Source organism: Salvia miltiorrhiza, chromosome 1 (assembly GCF_028751815.1).
Source record: "Salvia miltiorrhiza cultivar Shanhuang (shh) chromosome 1, IMPLAD_Smil_shh, whole genome shotgun sequence".
Taxonomy (NCBI): Eukaryota; Viridiplantae; Streptophyta; class Magnoliopsida; order Lamiales; family Lamiaceae; genus Salvia; species Salvia miltiorrhiza.
In genome coordinates, this window is record NC_080387.1 from 8,790,236 (window position 1) to 8,811,935 (window position 21,700).

At 35.2% G+C, this 21,700-nt stretch overlaps 1 protein-coding gene and 1 non-coding gene across 2 annotated transcripts; both read right to left on the reverse strand.

Moving 5' to 3' along the window:
- Positions 1-9,693: 9,693 nt before the first annotated feature.
- LOC131006510 (40S ribosomal protein S14-3) lies at positions 9,694-11,424 on the reverse strand. Its single transcript, XM_057933658.1, has 6 exons — positions 11,237-11,424; positions 11,028-11,147; positions 10,883-10,928; positions 10,284-10,369; positions 10,067-10,196; positions 9,694-9,928 (listed from the first exon to the last, which is right to left on the reverse strand). The coding sequence occupies exons 1-6, from the start codon at positions 11,237-11,239 to the stop codon at positions 9,861-9,863; spliced, it is 453 nt and encodes a 150-aa protein (XP_057789641.1). The 5' UTR covers positions 11,240-11,424; the 3' UTR covers positions 9,694-9,860.
- Positions 10,562-10,652, reverse strand: LOC131007415 (small nucleolar RNA Z101). Its single transcript, XR_009096117.1, has one exon. It is a non-coding gene; the product is annotated as a small nucleolar RNA Z101 (small nucleolar RNA).
- Positions 11,425-21,700: the final 10,276 nt, after the last annotated feature.

Here is a 21,700-nt window from a genome sequence, read left to right on the forward strand (position 1 = left end):
GATGGTGGCTGGATCGATTGAGAGAGAGAGAGATGATACCAGCGTGTGTTTCTTGATTTTAGAGAGAGTGCGGTTTTGATTATTAAAAAAAGAGAATGAATGTTTTGTCTTTAATAAAGAAAAGGGAGAACCGATGATAGTGAATTGTGAGAATGTTATCTTAATAATTGAGAGAGAGAGTGTATGCTTTTAATAAAAAAAAAAGGGGAGAGATGCGTGAGTTTTGAATTAAGAAAGATAAGGAATTTTTGCTTTTAATAAAAAAAAAAGGGGAGAGATGCGTGAGTTTTGAATTAAGAAAGATAAGGAATTTTTGCTTTAATAAATTATAGAGAGAATCGACAACTTTAAAAAAGAGAGATTTGATGATTAATTAAAAAAGTGTGTGTTAGTGATTGATTTTGAAAGAAAAAGGAGCCGGGTTTGGGCCGAATTTTTGGGCTTTCTCAATTGGGCCTAGTTCATTTAATTGATGTTGGGCCTAATGTTATTTATGCATTGGGCTTTGAATTTATTCATTTGGGCTCGAATTAAATTCCTATTGGACCTTGATTATTTTATTGGGCCTTCATAATTATTCTATTAAGTTTAATTAGAGAAAATTTTAAGACTTACTAATTATTAATTAGTAAGTGAATTAGATTATTTTAAGATGAGTAGATTATTAAAGATTAATAAATCCGACCTCATAAGACGAGCTTTAATTCCTTAAATAAGATTAGCATCTCATAATTTAATTAAAGGAATATGAGTCATGCATAATCATTTCACGCATCCTCATTTATTGAGATTTTTCGAGAATTAGAATCTTATTTTATTTTCTCGGATTAAAGGTCAAGCACCAGAGTTAGAGCTAAACCGTGAGTCTGCTATTCAGGTGGGCAATTTCTTACGCGTAAAATAAAAATGCTATTGAAGAACTATGCAACTTTCATGCTTTAAAATGCAAAAATTTGATTTTTAAATGAGTTATGCTTTATTATGCTTAAATGAGTTAAAACTTTATTTCTCTTTATTATCTACGCTTGTCACGCTTTAATAATTTACGCTATGCTATTTACGCTTAATTACGACTTAAATTTTTATAATTTATTATTTATGCTTTGTTACGCTTTTAAGTGATTTACGCTTAAGGGAGTTACGCTTTGTTATGCGCCTATGTGGTTCACGCTTTGTTACGCTTTAATGCTTTACGCTTATTATTTAACGCCTATGTGAGTTACGCTTTAATGCTTTATGCTTATTATCAAATGCTTATGTGATGATGTTAACGAATTTGATTTATGAGCGAATAGCTATCTTGCCAAGGATATATATATATATATATATGCAACGCGACCGTGAGTCAATGAGAGGGTTGGCCGGTCAAACGTCCGTTGAGGGAGGCCTCCCTCAACGGTACGATGCTAGCGTCTGTTGGGGGAGGCCTCCCTCAATAGTACGATGCCGTGTCCGCTGAGGGAGGCCTCCCTCACGGCGCGATGCCTGTGCTCGATGAGGAAGGCCTTCCTCACGACACGATGCTTCTTAATAGGACTTTTGATGATGAGGAATGCACTTACGCTATTTATGAATTTGAAAATGATAGTATGCAAAGAACTGGAAAGAAGATTCATGTCGCTTATATGATGATGTGGTTTGTTGATAAAATGTTAAGCTTATAATTTAGTTTTTGGCAACTGCCCACTAAAAACTTTTGTACTTAGCCCTGCATATGTTTATGAATGTGCAGGTTGAGCTGTGATGATCGATGAAGTGTTGCTGAGTGGAGCTTTTGTCGAACTTAGAATAGACTCAGAAAGGATATGTGTCTGCATACATGTATCTCAGTCTTGCCTTCCGCTGCAAACACTGATTATGTTTTAGTCAAGTCTATAATTATGTCAATTACTCTTCAAGAAATATTTAACGCTTACTCGGGTTCATCGAGTATCCTTTTTAACTATATGCGTCAATCTTTCAATGTCTTAAATTTTATTTCAAGAATTAATGCTAGATATAAATGTCTATAATCGAGTTGTAAATGAGTCAAATGTGCCCTCTCTAACCCCGCTTCTTAAATCCCTTCCCTAGTCACGATTTCCCGGATTAGCTATCCTTAGCAAGTGCGGTCGTGACAGACTTAGTATTTTTTTTTTAGCTTTCTGTTGGTACGTTAGGCACAAAATATAACATTAGTGCCAAAAGTACCACCCGAACCTGCGTGCACAACCTGATCCGATCAGCCCAAATTAAAGGCAATGCAGTCCGAAATTGCAAAAAATGGTCGAATTTTGTATTTTTAGGATGAGAGAGCCAAATATTGAGTACCATTGTTCAATATGGCTATCTCAAAAGTGGGCTCTTAATCTTATATGGTCAAAATCTCTTTTATACTTGTTGACTAAATGTTCATGATAAAAATACTTCCTCCGTCCACGAATTAAAGCCCTATTTGCACTTAATTTTTTGTCCACCAATTAAAGCCCTATTGTGCTTTTTGTACATTTTTACTCTTCTTCTTTTCCTATATTTACTACCCTTTGCCACTAATGGACCCACCTTACAACAACTTTATCATTTTTATATTACATATTTATTACACTTTATCACTAGTGGACCCACCACACAACACCTTTAACACTTTAGTCAACTACTTTATCACTTTAGTCACCTACCCTTATATTTCACCACAACACATTTTCAGCTTTCTTAGTCTCCGTGCCCACCCTCAAATAGGGCTTTAATTGGTGGACGGAGGGAGTAATATATAAATAAATACATATGTTAAAAGTTCATATATATATATATATATATATATATATATATATGATCATAAATCTTATCTATATTAATATGTTGATAAATTTATATATGTTTGTTAATTTTTTTTATATACATTACTGAACATTTTGTACAAAAAAATGTTATCACATATTTAATTAAAAAAATATGTTATTACATATTTAATAGTGTTAATATATAAGAGTAGCCACTTTTATATAGTAAAAATAAATTTTACCCACTCAAATAAAAACATAAAAAAATACCCACTTTTTGTGTTAAAGGACTAAATTACCCTTAAATGGGCAAACCCTAGCCTCCTCTCATTCTCTCATTTCTCTCTCTCTCTCTTCTCTCTCTCTACACGCTCTCTCATCTCTCTCTCTCTCTTCTCTCTCTTTCTCTCTAATCTCTCTATACACTCTCTCGGTCTCTCTCTCTCTCTCTCTCCTTCTTCCCCAACCTGCGCTCTTTCTCTCTCTCTCTCTCTCTTCGCCCGTCTGTCGCCGCCTTCATCGTCCGCAACAGAGTTGGCGATTCCGGCAGCTTAGTGGTTGCAGCACCACCATTGGCGAAGATCTCTCCCTTTCTCTATCTGGCGGACAGATCGGAGCTGCGTGGACAATCTCTCCGTAAACATCAGATCCAAGCCCCTCCACTTTCTCCCCTCTCACTCTTTCTCTCTCTCCCCGCTCTCTCTTTCTCACACCAAATTCAACATGAACACGGTGGATCTGAGGGAGCTGGCGGCGGTGAGGTACGGGCGGCGCGATCTGCAGAATTCAGATTTGAGATCTCTGTCATCGTCTACGAGGATCTCAAATTATTCTCCATCTTGGAATCATTGGGATGAGAATGAGGATGATTTAGAGATTCTAGATTTTGGGGATTGTTCTTATTCAATTACTTCAAGAAAATATGCCATTTAGAAGAGAAATTTGAGGAAAAGTTTATTTAATTTGAATTTAATCGAAAATAAATATAAGTAACGAAGGAATTGATGAAAATCGCGCAATTTTGTACAAATGTTCTTGAATTCATAACCAGGTTTATGAATTCACAACTGAATTATCGGCGTTGGTTGTGAATTCACAATTGAAATAGTGTTGATTTTGAATTCAAGTTTTATTGGTTGTGAATTCACAACTTGAAAAAGTGTTGGTTGTGAATTCAAGTTTTATCGGTTATAAATTCACAACTTGACATAGTGTTGGTTGTGAATTCATGCGAATTCACAACCAACACTTGTTATTCACAATCAATACTTGAATTCAGTTGTGAATTCACAACCAGTGAATAGTGGGTATTTGTAAAAAATTTATATGTAAGGGTAAAATGGTAAATGTGGGTATTTTTTTAAGTTTTTATATTAGTGGCTAATTTTTAATTTTACTAAAGGAAAGTGGGTATTTTCAAAATCCACTCTATTTAATATGGTCATATATGTAGAGTTAGACTACAAACTCATTTTAAATAAAAACTAACAAACCATGAAAATGTGGTAAATTCTATAAGTAGAAAAAATTCTAACAAAAAGATATTTGTATGATTTAGAGTGACAAAATGAACAAATAAACAAATTAAAAAAAAATAGTAAGATGATTTTGATAGGAAAACACAACTTATTATTTTTAGAAGCAGTTCTCCTAATATATATGTGTGTGTATATACGCGGGCATTGGGGGGGAGATATTCGTTGCATCGTGGGAAATTTGGAGAAAATATAACAAATTACTTCATCCGTCCCATTAGGCTTGTCCCATTTCTTTTGGGCACGGTTATTAAGAAGAGTATAATTTTTATTTTTATTTTTGAGAATTGCAAGAGGTATCTAATATATATTCAAATAAGCAACTCGCACGCAGGCGAGACCTCTACACCACACGAAGGTGGGAAAACAACCACACGCAGACGGAACCATTATCCACACAAGAGTGGGAACACTACCCACTTCCTCATCGACGTTGGCCCGACTTGAACCGAACTACGAGAGCACGGTCAAAGACCAAACCGACGGTCATATTAAGGAGAGTACAATTAGTGTAGTAAAAATGTGTAAAAGTGTGGGGTCCATGTTGTTTGTAGTGTAAAATCATTACAAAATATAGAAACAGGACAAGATCAATAGGACAACCCAAAAAAGAAAATAGGACAAGATCAATGGGACGGAGAGAGTATTAAGGTATTTTTATTCTTTTTTGGCATCAATATAAGCATCACGAAACTTAATTAAAATAGCTAAATTTAGTACTCCAAATTACCACAAGTAACACTGTGTAATTTGTAAGAGTAAGAAATGTTGATAAACATAATGTTAATAATATTTATATTAACATTTTCTCAAAAAAAAAAACATTTTATTAACGTGCAGCGGAAATCAAATAACAGGTACGATACTTTTTCACGAGTTACATAAATATAATCTGCGAGTGCCTTATGGCCAAATTCGCTATATTAAATAAGGTACAATACAACATTTATTAATGATCAACCTTTACTTTAAGATTAAAACACATATCTACAAATGTTGATTCAACATATAAAGTAACAATTAATTAACATAAGGTTGAATGAATAATTAAACAATCTGCTACTAGTGCTGTAAATATACAAAACTACTCGCAAGCTATTCGAGACTCGGCTCAAAAAATCTCATTCGAAGTTCGATTCAATAGTAAACGAGCTAAGATCGAGCTTGACAGTACTCGACTCGTTGAGCTCGTGAAGATGTTTGGTTCAATTTTGCGAACATATTTATGAGCATGTTCACGAACCTTCAATCGAGCTAGTGCACGAGCCTTAAACAAGTTGAGCTCGAACATCATGTATACGAATATCTAATGAGTCGAACTCGAGCTGAAATTCAAATTCGACATTATCAAGTATCAGACGAGTCGAGTTCGAACTCAACTTGAATTCGATAAGTGGAGGACAACCTGAGCTCGATCAACAAGATGAAAGCTCGAAACGAGCTCGAGTATTCCCTATACACTTGTTTTCTCACTAAGATGCTTCATTCTCAATTTGAAAGGAATGTCCATTCTCTTCTTACAAAAGTGAAATTAGCAGAACATACAAAACACAATTTACTTTTTTTTTCCTCATTTGAGTTCATATTACTAGGATGTAACCGAATCGAGCCGAATCGAATAACGACGCATTCAAATTTGATTTGTTTAATATCCAGTCGAATTTTAAATTTATTAAATACTTTGAGGCTTACGAGCTCATATGAACTTTATAAATTTATATTTATATTCAAAATATTAATTATTATTTTTTAAAATAAATTGTTTCATTCAAAATAATAAATATATTAATTATTTTCTTATAACAAACAAAATTAATTAAAGATTTAATACAATCATTATTATTTTTAGTAAATAAATACTCCATCCGTCCGCGATATCGTTTCCACTTCCATTTATAGAATTAGGGTCCACAAACTTTCACTCACAACAATAGTGTGACCCAAACTCCACTCACTACATATCAACTACTATCCACCACTTTTCTTAAAATTTGCGCCGTCCACAATGTGGAAACGATATCGCGGACGAAGGGAGTATATTTATACCTATTAATAATTTATATTTTTCAAGGTAAAAAACTTAATGAACTTGTTCACAAACTAACGAGCCAAATACTAACAAACTCAAATTTGATTTATTTATTTATCGAACTTCTCTAAACCAACTTGAACGAGTTTTTTTCGAGCTAAACTCTGAATAGCTTAATTTGCGAGCAGCTTGATTTATTTGCGGCAATACATATTAGAGATGCTCCATTGTGTCTAGGGTTGTCTAAACAATTCGGTTCGGTTACCCGAACCCAAAATATACTTTATTTCACTAACCGTTCCCGAACCGTTTTGGGTGATCGGTTACCCAATAACCAATTCGATTATTTGGGTATCTGAACACCCATTTCAAAAATTAAAATTCAAAAAATTTGTTACTTACAAAGATTGAACTCTGGTTTTGAACAATACAAAAAGTAATTTATCCATTGAACCAAAACACATTCTTATACTTTTAATACAACATAGTTTTATTTTTTACCAAAAATTCAAGTTTTTTTTTTAATTTTTAAAAATTATTATAATTAAAATAATTATATAATAATTTTAATTTATATATATATATATATATATAATAAATTATTAATTAAATATTTATCGGTTATTCGGTTATCCCGATACCCAAAATTTCTAAAAATTGATAGCCGAAATCCAAATCAATACCCGAATTTTTCGGTTATTAGATAACCGAATCCGAACGATTCGATTATTGAATTATCCAAAATCCAATATCCATTTAGACAACCCTAATTGCGTCCAATTACATTCCTTTGCCTATTCCCCAATATCTAAACGAGCATGTTCCTGACTTCCCATCTCAACCACCATTTCAACGTATAAAAATATCCTCAACCTTGTTGTGATAATTGAAAACGCCACAATCATCTTCCCCGCTGGTATTTGTAGATGGAGTTTGGCGAATTGCAAAAATAGACATATCATTCTACAACACCACTCTGCTTGAAAACCAGAAAACAAACAGTTTTCTGTCGATTCACAAACTCACAACACCACTTCCAGATATTCCCAAATATCACTCACTTTAGATTCCAAATAAAGGAATGACCTTCCAGAATCAAAATAACATTTGGGATTATGGACCATCAATGATGTTAGATTGTTAGTAACCAAAATAACAACCTAACAAGTTCAGTGACAGCGTAAATAGCAATTGTTGCCTAATTACTTAGGAAAAGACCAATTCATATTTTAGCCCACACAAAAATTCACACTAAACAGGAACTAGTGCAGCAATCCAGCAATTAACAAGTAAAATTAGGGTTGTCGATCGGTTCGGGTTCGGTTAGCCAAACCCGAAATTGTCATATTTCACTAACCGTTCCCGAACCGTTTTGTTAGAGTCAATGTTGACTCCGACAATGTTGGGACCAATATTGATAACATTTGTGTTTTCAATGTTGGGAGGAATGTTGATAACATTCATGGTGTCAACATTTCTGGGTTTCAACCAACATTCCGGAGTCTGCCTTGACTCCATACTTTGACTCTCCATTGGTAATTGTATATATTTAATCTTTACCTTCCTTTCACGTTTTCTTATTCTTTGGTTGTGAAATAACAGTTCTATGCTTGTTGACCACGTTTTTTATAAGTGGATTGGCGGTTATGCATGGTTCAAAGTAGTGGGCAGGTTGTTGCTATTTTTCAGGAACCATGATCTCGTAACCAACATTCCAAGGCTGGTCGACTAGCAGTTTTTGAAGACGGATTGCAGCAGTTATAGGAAGGTTCTGGAAGTGGGAAGTGGATGAAAACCAACCATGACATGAAGGCCTATAAATGCAGCAAGAAGCTTCAATCTTTCTTACGTTTTGGAAGTGCAAAATCAGCGACTTAACATTCACTCGCAGCCAACTCGTCATTTTCCTGCTGTAAACGTGTCACCGGTTCTTCAATGATTGCTTTGACGAAGTAGACTTAGGCAGCCAATCTGTAAAGTCTATCTTTGTATCGACGTCCGAGCAAGATTTGAAGTGCAAGGCCATTGGAGCGTAGCAGGTTGTTTGCTTTGTCCGATTAACTTTTATTATTCGGCTGTTATTGGGTTCTGTGTTGTATCAACATTGTAGTACTGAAAGTAGATAGGTTGGTTTATCTTAGGCAGATATTCTCTAAAGATAGATCTCATCCAATTCTGTACTTTGTATTGTTGATTCAAATCATCCAATTCTGTACTTTGTATTGTTGATTCAACATAGTGAATTTAGCCTTGAGGCACTCACGGGTTATTTATAATTCGTGGAAAAAGTATTCATGTGTGTTATTACCTTCCGCTGCATGTTGGTTATAATGTTATTAACATTCTGTTAATAACATTGCATCCAACATTACTCTTTTCTTTACACAGTTTTACTTTGTTGGTAATTTAGGACACTAAACTCTTTCACGTTTTAGGTGTTCGGTTACTCAATAACCGCTTCGGTTACCCGATTCGATTATTTGGTTATCCGAAATATCCATTTAAAAAATTAAAATTCAAATAATTTGCTAGATAGAAGATTTGAACCTTAATCTCTAGAAAATACACAAAGCAACTTATCCACTAGAATAAAGCTTATTCTTATACTTTAAATATATCATAATTTTATTTTAGCTAAGACTCGATTTAAAAAAAAATTAATTAATGTAATATATATATATATATATATATATATATATATATATATTAAATAATTTTCGATTATTTTGATTAACCCGTTTTAGTTATTGGGTTTTACCAGATACCAAAAAATTTTCTAAAACTGATTCTCGAAACCGAACTGATAACCAAAAAATTCTATTATTAGATACCAAAATCCAAAAATTTTGGTTCGGTTAACGGATTATCCAAAACTCAATAACCAATTAGACAGCTCTAAGTAAAATGACCCAAAAAAAAAAAAAACACTTCACCAAGGGTGTGGGGCATATACAATAAATACCAAAATAGATTGTATCAAAGGCATCAATATTTTTCATCCCACAAAGGAGTATATAAAGAACAAAATTTCTCTAAACTAATTAAAATAAAAAATAAAAAATCTCTAGATCAAAATTGAAGGAAACTACAACCATTCGTGAAAATCAACTGCAACGGAATGAATTCAGCTAACATAGATGAATGGATTTTCCAGAGGGAATTAAAACATACTCTATGGCATTAAATGGCAACAGAGAAATCAGTTACATACCCATCCGAACAAGTTCAATCATAAGAAGTACTATAACTCAGGGCAAATTAGTATCAAGTCAATAAATCTAAACATATGGCAGGGTGGTACCTAACAAAGAAGAATAATATGGATCCTCACCAAAACAAGAATTATACCAGAAGGATGCCCAAAAAGGAATTAAGTCGAAGATTAATATGAATATTCTCTAGAAAATATGTCTTCATTGTAGATCAAACATAAGATTTTCATGTTTAAACTGAAATTGTTCAAAAACCGAATAACAATTTTCATCTTCATAAAAAGGATCCCAACCACATTCCCTAGAATCCTGACAAAATGACAAATTAAAGCCTCCTTCCCCTTCTGCCACCCTTTCTCCTGGTGCTGTCGGTTGGAATCGGAGTCACATCCTCTGGAAATATGTCAAAAAAGGTTAAAATAAATTAACAGATGAAATGGAAGACAAAATAGCAACTGGCACATCATTAACGCATGCAACGGAAGATTAATGAATCCGAGATTGTCTTCCGTTTAGAAAAATATCACATACCTATCCGACCAATCTTCATGCCTGAACGCGCAAGGGCTCTAAGTGCAGACTGAGCACCAGGACCCGGGGTCTTAGTCTTGTTGCCCCCAGTAGCACGGAGCTTAATGTGAAGAGCATTGATACCCAATTCCTGCATAATCCAAGCATCAACTAATGGCCTCAAGCATGAGACGACAGATGCAAATTACTAGAAAGGAAATAACAATACTGAATAAACCTTGCATCTCTGAGAAACATCTTGCGCTGCAAGCATAGCAGCATAGGGAGATGATTCATCCCTGTCAGCTTTAACCTTCATACCACCTAAATCCAGGGAAATATTTGCAATCACATTTCATAGCCTTCAAATTGGAACCTTTTTCAAATAAAAACAGAACAAAAATAAAACCTAGTATTCAACACCTAAATTACAAACAACTTCACATATGAAGTGAAGCTCAGTAATTTTAGGCAACTATAAACAATTAACAAGTAGTAAAGAATAAGGTGAGTATGACAGGACATCAGTTCTCCAAGGTGAAAGCATCATAAATAATGTTTCAGATGCACATAACCCATTTAAAATGAGATTCATCACCTGCCCTGTAGTTCTACTATAATGGAGTGTACTCATTTAACTATGAGAAATATAGAGTGGTCTACAACGCCTAAACTCATAAGTGATAGAGTGTATGCACCTAAGCTTACAAATTCACCAAATGATTTACCATAATACTATGACGATATACACTAACAAATATCAAGATCCAAAATTTAGAGAATATCAAAATTATAGTAAATATAGTCCAAAATGATAACATAGATCAAAACACACACCTGTAATGCGGACCATGGTCTCACGCCCAGACAAATCGGTCACGTGCTGCAAGGAAAATATGGATACAATTTTTAACTCTACTCCCTTCTAATTTTAATTCTAATCCCTAAAGAGCAGGGCAAATGTGCAGAGATATTAACTCACAATGAAGGTGTCGTTGAACGAGGCAAAAACGTGGGCAACACCAAAGACCAATTCTCCGTCCCTAGTAGCAGGTCCAAGCGTGACATTCTCTTCCTTGGGCTCTCTAGTCTTTCTCTTCGACTATTATAGCAAAAGAGACATCGTGTACATCAGAAATAGCAAGCCAGACAAAAGATGGAAAAAAATAATGTAAAATACGAGAAGAGTACCATGGCTTTCGGCTACGATGAAGGAAGACAAGAGGGATGGGTGCAGATCAAAAACCCTGAGTGTGAGCTGATTCGCCTGAATAAGATGATGGAATGCAGTGCAGCGGCGATTTATGGAAGAGGTTTAAGAAATTAGGGTTTCAAAATAAAAATAGAAAATAGATGGGCTCAGCGAGCATTAGTATATGTTTTTTGGGCTGGGTCATACCGTCATTCATTTTCATATTTGGGCTTCTGTGGGAAAATATTTTCAAAATCTATACTATATTAAAAATGAAGTTTTCAATTTCAAATTGATTTTAAATCAATTTTAAAATTGAATGTCAATTTTGTAGTTAGAATAAAATTGAAGGTTTATTTATAAGGTGTACATCTTTTTTTTTCTTTTTCTTTAACTTTTTATTTTTCTATTTTATTTTTGTTTTTTAAAATTTTGAAATTCGACTAAATAAAATATTTGATATGCATATCAAATTAAAGGTTATGACAAGAGCTTTAATTTTATATATTTTATGTAAATGTTGGATTTAAAATATAAAAATTATATTTATTTAAAGATTAAAACTTAAGAAAATTCTCTCTCCTCTCTCCTCTTTTTTTAAATAAATCTATTTTTTTCAATTACTTTTAACTTATATTGTTTTCTTTTTTCACAATATCATTTTTTATTAATATGAATTATTCTTTATTATTTTTATATTAAAATAAAATATATTTATCTTAAATTATTAGTATTTTTAATTATATTTAGACTTTTTGTATAATAATCAAATGATAATCAATTTCATATATAATAAAATATAAAATATTTTTCGTGCGTTGTACGAGTGCAAATGCTAGTAATAATTTATATTCTAGTTTACCCTCGTAGCTCCCAAATTCAATTCTTCATCTTACAAATTTCGTAGCATGATACACGAAGTCTGAAAATAGGGCTGTCGATCAATTCGGGTTCGGTTATCCATACTCGAATTTTCGGTTACCCGAACCCGAAATTGCCATATTTCACTAACCGTTTTAGGTGTTCGGTAACCCAATAACCGATTTGATTACCCGATTCGGTTATTTGGATATCCGAAATACTCATTTAAAAAATTAAAATTTAAATAATTTGCTAGATAGAGGATTTGAACCTTAGTCTCTAAAAAATACACAAAGCAACTTATCCACTATACTAAGAGCACTCCCAGCAGATCACTTAAATGCATCACTAACTCTATATTTAGGCTAAAATAATTGAAAATGAGATAAAAAGGGCATCCAGCAGATCCCCTAAATTGGATGGGGCCCACAAAAAAATTTACACCTACCTAAATTCAATCTTAAATTTACACCCACCCTAAATTTATTTTAAGTTTATAATTAATAGGGCTCACACATAATTATTGTTTTTATGTAGAAAATAGGAGATTTGGTGTATGCATTTATAAAATCGAGATCCTAAAATTAAATAGGAAAGCTTTAGGGAGGAATATAGGAGCATAATTTTGGGATTTCTGTTGGGAGTGCTCTAAAGCTCATTCTTATACCTTAAATATATCATAATTTTATTTTAGCTAAAAATCGATTTAAAAATAAATAAATAAATAAATTAATTAATTAATTATTAAAATATATATAATATAATATTAAATATAATTTTTAGTTATTTCGGTTAACCCGTTTCGGTTATTAGGTTAGCCGATACCCGAAATTTTTCTAAAAATGATACCCGAAATCGAACCAATAATAAAAAAATTCGATTATTGGATACCCAAACTTGGAAATTTCGGTTCGGTTAACGGATTATCCAAAACCCGATAACCAATTAGACAGCCCTATCTGCAAAATTCATAAATAAAAAACGCATAATAAAACTCACGAGTTTAAAATTATTTAAGGTCATTATCTTAGGGCGGTTTGCAAAAATAGGCCACTATTTTTCGGACTTGCAAAAATAGGCCAATTATTTTAGTTTTTGGTATTTTTAGAGCACATTTGAGCTCGATTCAGCATTTATAGGCCACTTGTCGGGGTCAAAATGTGGCCCAAAATAGCTTGATTGGGTACGTATGTGGCCTAAGAATACCAAAAATTAAAATAATTGGCCTATTTTTGCAAGTTCGAGAAATAGTGGCCTATTTTTGCAAATCGCCCTAAGATAATGGCCTTAAATAATTTTGAACTCATAAAACCCACTGTGCATTTGCACAGAGAAAGAGAGATGAAGACTCATTGTTGGGTTTGAGCAACTAATTCTGATTTTACTGAACACTTCCCCAGCATCAAAGTCAAATACACATACAAATGAATATTGCTTTCACAAAAATAAAATATTTACCAATCAAATAAAAATTGAATCTTGTTTATCTTCTTCGTATATTATTGAAATTATAGTAGGTATATATCTGTGAACATCGGGAAGTTGAATACTCTTAAAATTCAGAGAGAGATACGGCATGTCTTCTCGCCATTGATGAATGAAGAAATGAACTCCGATAAATTATGCTAGTTCATAATTGCAATTATTCAATATGAAATCAACCCATATCAACACAATTTCAAGGGGTTCGATTATCTTCGTATCGCTTCTTATTCTGACGACTTTCCACTTCTTGTTATTCTTCTCTCTTTTTTTCTTTTTTTTCTTTTTTTAGATTTGAGGTTCGTAATTATGAGAATATGGCTATAGGGTTTTAAGGATTTTCTAAAAATTTAATGGTAGATTAAGGATAAAATAGTATATTCCTTATTTATTTTTTTAAAAGCTATAAAGAGTAAAAATGGGGCTATGAATAGAATTACCCAAATTTTATACACACTAAGCTCTTGAAACTAAATAAAACAATATTCTTATTGTTATGGAATTAAAACAATATTCTTAATTTTATAACTTGTTCTTGTCTTGAACCTGTACAATAATACCCGCTAATTACCCAAACTCATTTATTATATATCTAAATAACTAAATATACAAGTTGTTATAATAATTGGTTATATGTGTCAATAAAACTCGAATAATACATAGTAAACATTCATAATAAATATGTGCTTATTAGTCTTTTTGTCTCAAATCTTTACAATAATACCCGCTAACTTAAATTTGTCCATCGTCTTTGTTTCGTCGTGTTTGTGCCATTGTCTATTATTAGTTTAGTCATATTTTATTGTAAAAGTTGTGTAGAGTAGAGGTGATTTTGTGTTAATTTGAGCTTAATGGTTAATTGTGATGCTTTAGGTGTTAAATGAAGAATGTCGATGTTAAAGCATTTGAAGATTGTGAAGAAAGCTCATAACGACGTAAAAGAGAGTGTTTAAGACATGCTAACTGACTCAACCTAGAACACCTCTAGTTTGACTTGCAATAGAACAAGGACATCCTAGTGATGGTAAGTTGACCCAGTGTCATCTCTCAAGGAAGATCTTTAAGGGCTTTTAATTATGTTACAAGAAAGCAGTAAACTTAAGATTATTAAACTAAAACATGGAAAGTAAATTAACGTGAATTTAAACTTAACTAGGCAAAACGGAATTATTAACTAATACTTGTAATTTAAACTTAACTAAAAACTCAATCTTAAAATTATCTAGGCGTGAAACTATTAAACCCTAGGCAAGAATTAAACCAACTTAATGTAAAGGAATTAACTAGGCAAATTGAATTTAAATAACTTTAATTAAAACTTCTAATCTAATCTAACTAGGCAGAAACCAAAGTGCATAATTTAAAGAAAGCATAAGTAAAGGCAAATAAATAAACTTGATTAAAGAAATACCGTAAATCGTCTCGAGAAGTAATCTGTCACGTAATTACAACTCTAAACGGGAAACTAATCTAAAACATGAATTAAAAGAACTATATTAAACTAACTAAGAACAGAAATCGAAACTAGAACTATGAAAGCAATAAACCTAAGCTTTAGCTAACTTGGCGGAACTAAAGATTAGGGCAAAGGGATTGATTATTTTACAATGAAAAGTATGACCCTATTTATAGACTTCAAATCCCTATGGATCACCATGGAAGTTGCCATGCAAAGTAGAACTCTAAAGGCAATAGAATCTCTGACTAGTGATTTCGCTGGCACTTTATGATTCCAGTAGCGAAGTGATTTCTCTGGCGAGACTTCAGCAGCGATGTGATTTCTCTGGCGCTTCGATGCTTTGCTTCTCTTATATGCCAGAGTATGCACAAAAACACGATTCTTAGCCCAAACTCTCCAAAATTTGCACTCTTCATCTCGAAAACCTAAATCTCCTGCAAAGCATAAAATAGACCATAAAACACACCAATTTCCAGAAGATTATCTTTAAAATATGCACATGCAAACCCCTAAAATTAGAACAATTAAGCATAAATCAACCCCCCCACACTTAGCCTTTTGCTTGTCCTCAAGCAAAATCCATATGAATCCTAGGAAGAGATTGATTTCAACAATGCTAATTTCCAATCCAAACATTCACAAAGTTAATTCAAAATTTTACAATCAACACACATCTCTCGATCATGCAAGTAACTCAAAGTTTAAGAAGCAACAAAAAAGTAATGTAAGTAATTCGATCAGACCCAATTCTCCGCTAGAAGTGAATTCCCTAATGTGATCGCCTTTATAATCAATATCACCATTTTTCACACTTTGTGTACTTAAGATTTTCGACAGTTGAGCCATAATTCGTGAAATAAAAACCATTTGGATGTAATCCAAAGTCTTTTCACGTGGTTTCCCATGCTCATACTTAGACTAGAGGAGCAGAGACTCAGAGCTATCACGTTTCAGAACAGGCCAGATGTTTCAGAGCTGGTAATTTTAGAGTTGGCAATTCGTCCAACATTTTCACAGATAAGATACGATCGTAGGTAATCACAATGACAACACTCTTTCTAGCATCTACCGGACAAATCACGTTTTACTTACTTACAAAAATGTTGCAACAAAACTCTTAATTCTTTGCACAATCAAGAAACATATATCAACAGTAAAACAAGAATAACCACCATTCATTCACAAACCCGAAATTCGTATCGAAAACCATCTACTCTTCCACAAATTCATAAAAATTAGCAAGATTCGAGTCCAAAAACTAAGCATAGAAAAATCAATTTCGCTCAATTTTCAATATAAGCACAACAAAATACCCCCCCTCACACTTAAAGCATGCCATGTCCTCAGGGCACAAAAGAAATAAGAAGAGTTGAGAAAACGTCCCTGATTATCGGCATTGAGAAACTGAAGTATCGTGCGAGGTGGTGAAGAGGGGAATTCGCGGTCGATGCAGAGTAGAGAGTGGCCACGCTGAATCAGGTCATCGCTGGCAGAGCAGCGCGGAGAAGTGCAGCGCGGATGGTAGAGACGCGCTGGCGAGGCTGCGCTGTCGGCAGAGTTAAAACTGCAGCGCTGAAGTCAAAACATGAACACCACATCAAAGTATCCGCGCAAGCAACCAAAACTTAGGAAAGACACAAAACAACAACGGAAAACAAAGAACAAGAAAAACAAAAACAAAAACTAAACCAACGATGGGTTGCCTCCCACCAAGCGCTAGAGTTAAAGTCTCTAGCCCGACTTTAGAGGATCCCTTAACCAAACTCGCTATGAAACGTCAGCTGAATTAGTCCTCGTGAAAGCACATCATCCTCCAGTTCAGCTGTGGGTCCTCTTAATGAGCAAGCAGAGCTCATTGCATTCATCATTCTCTCGAACCAAGAGTTATGTCGAGATTTCTCCTCTTTCTTCTCTTCCAAAGGTGGTGCACTATGCACTCTTAGCACGGCCTTATCCTTGCACGGCAGCACATCAGCCCGTTCTTCCTCAACGGTTGCATCCTCTTTCACGGTAGTTGGTACCTCATGAACGTCATTAACGTCGAGTGGAAGCTTGGCCAAAAATTGATCTTCAATGGCCTCCTCATCCTGCAAATTATTAAGAAAATTTTGTATAATTTTGTCCTCTTCCGGGCTGGTGCACATCAGTTTCTTCTTAGCAACATTCTGGCGCGTGTTGTGCAGAGCTGGGGCGCTGTTCAGAGCTGTTCGAAGAATTTCTGCTCTGTCCTCCAGCGGCAGAGCTGGAATAGTCAGCGCTGGCGGAATCGGCATAGATGGAGTAATCAGCGTTGGCGGAATAGGCATAGATGGCGAAAGACAGTTAGCTCTGAAAATTTCTACTTCTTCCTCCTGGTCAGCAATCTCCACAAGATAACAGATATGCATTGAAGAGTTAGAAATAATAGGCTTTTTATTAAAAACGGAGAATGTTACCGATCTACCAGACCCGGCCATTCTCAAAGTTCCAGAACCCACATCAATGCGCGTCTGGGTAGTAGCCATAAAAGGCCGACCAAGTAGAACAAGTTGCCCATTCTTTCCTATAATGCCATGCCCTGCCTCGAGTACCACGAAATCGGCTAGCACCGTGATTCCTCTCACCATGACTTCAACATCTTTTAAAATACCACGAGTGCTACAATATGCCCCATCAGCTAGTTGAAGTCTTATTTTCGTGCTTTTAAGCTCATCTTCCTTCCTGCCCAATTTCTGAAAAATAGCATACGACATCAAAGTGACTGCCGCCCCTAAGTCTAACATGCCCGTGAATTCTCCAGCTCGACCCAAACCAATACCAATAATGAAACTCCCTGGGTCTTCTTTCTTTGGCAATGGTTGGGTTGGATCAACAATTGATGGTGGCAGAGGCGGGCTGGGCTTCGGTGGTTGATATGGCGTACTTGATTTGTGAAGTTTCTGCTCTGGCCTTATCAACTCCGGCGCTCTCCTCTGCTCTGTCATCCTTCTCCTCTGTTCTGTCATCCTTCTCCTCTGCTCTGGCTGCCAAGTCTGCTCTGGCATCCTTGCCAGAGCTAGCGCTTGATGAGTTTGGCTCTGCTGCTGCTGTAGCTGGTCCAGCGCACCCGATAGTTGCCCTACGGTGGTCTCAAGGCGTTTAATAGTGGCAGCCTGAGACTCCATGCTCTGCTTGCTAACCTCCATAAACGCTTGCAACGTATCCTCCAGAGATTGTTTTTGCGTTGGAATTTGCTGTGCATTCTGGAATTGATTGCGCTGAAAATTCCCTTGGTGCTGACCTCTCCATCCACCATTGCTTAGATTATAATTTATGCTCTGCGCAGAGACATGTGCAGCTTCCGTATGGCTCATCTTGATCTGCTGTACTTCACGCATGATTGACGCTAATTGGTTTTGCAGCTCATACTGGTTCGTCACAGCGCTAGCCTCAACTTTCTTTCCACGGATTGATTTCTGCTGGGAGCTCTCGGCTAAGGTCTTGAATATCTCCTTCAGTTCTACTGCAGTCTTCCGAGCTATGTTACCTCCTGCAGTGCTGTCCACCATGAATTGGGCAGTTTGCACTAACCCATCGTAGAAAAATTGCATCAACATCACGTTGAAAAATTGATGTTGCGGGCACTGGCGGAGGAGTTCTTGGAATCTTTCCCAAGCTTCATGAAAGGGCTCGTCCATTCCTTGGGTGAATTCCATGATTTGCGACCTTAGCTCCTGAGTCTTGTGGCTGGGGTAGTATTTTAGCATGAATTTCTCACAAGCTTCTCCCCAAGTGGTGATAGAGTTGGGCGGTAGAGTTAGCATCCATGTTCTCGCCCGATCTTTAAGTGCATAGGGGAAGCACTTGAGCTTAAGTTGGTCCTCCGTGAGATTCAGCAATGGAATGGTTTGAACTTGTGTGCAAAAATCACGGATGAATTGTAGAGCATCTTCACTCGGCATCCTATGGAACAAAGGTAAAAGACTTGAATCATTCGGCTTTAGATTGTAATTTCTGACGGCGGTGGGAAGCACAATAGCTGATGTGTTGGTGTCTCCGATGACGGGCCGGGTGAAATCTCCCATGTACTCCATGTTCTGAGCCATCTCTTCTTTATTTGTGTTCTGCTCCACTCGGTCAGAGCTGGCTTCAGAGTGCGCCTCAGAATCAGAGTCAGAGTATAACACGTCTGCTCTGGTATGTGTGCGAGTGTTATCCAGCGGGGAAGTTAGTTTTCTTTTTAGACTACGGCGTCCCTGCATACACAACACTGAACACACGGATTAAACACACCGGGTGGAAAGAAAAGTAAAAACAAAACGTAAAGTAAAGAAAGCACTTAAAAACTGAAAAGAAAAGTGCCACAACTAAACGCCTAATACCTTCCCCGGCAACGGCGCCAAAATTTGACTCAACCTAGAACACCTCTAGTTTGACTTGCAATAGAACAAGGACATCCTAGTGATGGTAAGTTGACCCAGTGTCATCTCTCAAGGAAGATCTTTAAGGGCTTTTAATTATGTCACAAAAAGCAGTAAACTTAAGATTATTAAACTAAAACATGGAAAGTAAATTAACGTGAATTTAAACTTAACTAGGCAAAAAGGAATTATTAACTAATACTTGTAATTTAAACTTAACTAAAAACTCAATCTTAAAATTATCTAGGCGTAAAACTATTAAACCCTAGGCAAGAATTAAACCAACTTAATGTAAATGAATTAACTAGGCAAATTGAGTTTAAATAACTTTAATTAAAACTTCTAATCTAATCTAACTAGGCAGAAACCAAAGTGCATAATTTAAAGAAAGCATCATTAAATCGCATAAGTAAATTTGCAGAATTTAAAGAAAGCATAAGTAAAAGCAAATAAATAAACTTGATTAAAGAAATACCGTAAATCGTCTCGAGAAGTAATATGTCACGTAATTACAACTTTAAACGGGAAACTAATCTAAAACATGAATTAAAAGAACTATATTAAACTAACTAAGAACATAAATCGAAACTAGAACTATGAAAGCAATAAACCTAAGCTTTAGCTAACTTGGCGGAACTAAAGATTAGGGCAAAGGGATTGATTATTTTACAATGAAAAGTATGACTCTATTTATAGACTTCAAATCCCTATGGATCACCATGGAAGTTGCCATGCAAAGTAGAACTCTAAAGGTAATAGAATCGTGCAAAATAAGGCAACTTCCAGCTGTGTCGCGCGCTCTGGAAATAATCTCCACTCTGGTGGAAATCGCGGCTCTCGCCAGCGGAATGGCTTTCGCTCTGGCTATCGGTTCCTCTGGCGAGTGATTGACTTCGCTGCACTGGCTTTGATTTCTCTGGCCTGGCTTTTGATTTCTCTGACTAGTGATTTCGCTGGCACTTTATGATTCCAGCAGCGAAGTGATTTCTCTGGCGAGACTTCAGCAGCGATGTGATTTCTCTGGCGCTTCGATGCTTTGCTTCTCTTATATGCCAGAGTATGCACAAAAACACGATTCTTAGCCCAAACTCTCCAAAATTTGCACTCTTCATCTCGAAAACCTAAATCTCCTGCAAAGCATAAAATAGACCATAAAACGCACCAATTTCCAGAAGATTATCTTTAAAATATGCATATGCAAACCCCTAAAATTAGAACAATTAAGCATAAATCACTAACCATGGCTCACAATGAATCAGAGGTGATTAGAAGAAGATTGAGAAGAGAAGGCAGTGACCCGCGGCGCACTAGCCAACTGGGTTGACTGCTTGAAGGAAAATGGGCAGAATGTGAAGTGAGCCACGGCGCACTAGTCAACCGGGCTGACCCTGACAGTTTTCTGACGGGAATTCTCATAAGAAGGGCGGTTTTTAGAGATTTAAACACATCTTTTTCACTTAGAACATCCATCCTTTTTCTCTTTTTGAAGCAAGAACAATATGAGAACTTTAGTTTATCATTTTATTTCACTTTCTTTACGCATTGGAACGGATTTGCACTTTGAATTTCGCAATTATTTCTTTATCTTTCTTCTTTGTTTTAATTCCATGGTTTACTTTTTCTTCTACTTTGAATTCTATAGCATGATGAACTAATTTCCTTAATCTAGGGTTGGTGATTCAATTGGGTTTAATTGATTTGCTTGTGATGTATTGATGCACTTTATCAGATTCAATTGTTTGATATTCGATTTAGCAATTAATCACTGCTTGTTTGTGTTTGCAACGTGTGAGATCGAGAGAAGAACTCGTTACTTGATCGTGGTTGAATTTGAATTAGACTTAATCGGAAACGTATAGTCTAATAATTGATGAATTCATGTGATTTAATTAGCGTAGACTCATACTTGAATGTGAAAACTATGGTTTGAGCACCTACGTTAGGAGAATTTTGTGAGTTTATTAATTGTGCATGATCTTCACTTGTTTATTGATTTCCCGAGAAGATGATTCGTCGCCCTAGAATCTTTAATCCTTAAATTTCCGTTTGTTTTATTACTTTGAATTTATTTCTCGTTGTTTTAGATACTTTACTTGATCACTTGAAAATTGGATAGAATTTTTAGGATTTATTTGCTTTCTGTGTGTAACATATAAATCACTAGCCCTATTAAGTCTTCTTCGTGGATACGACTTGGGCAACTTATCACTCTACGATTGACCTCGTTCTCTTGCGAGCAATCTAGAGGTACACTTTAGGTTGAACAGTCTTCATGGATGTAA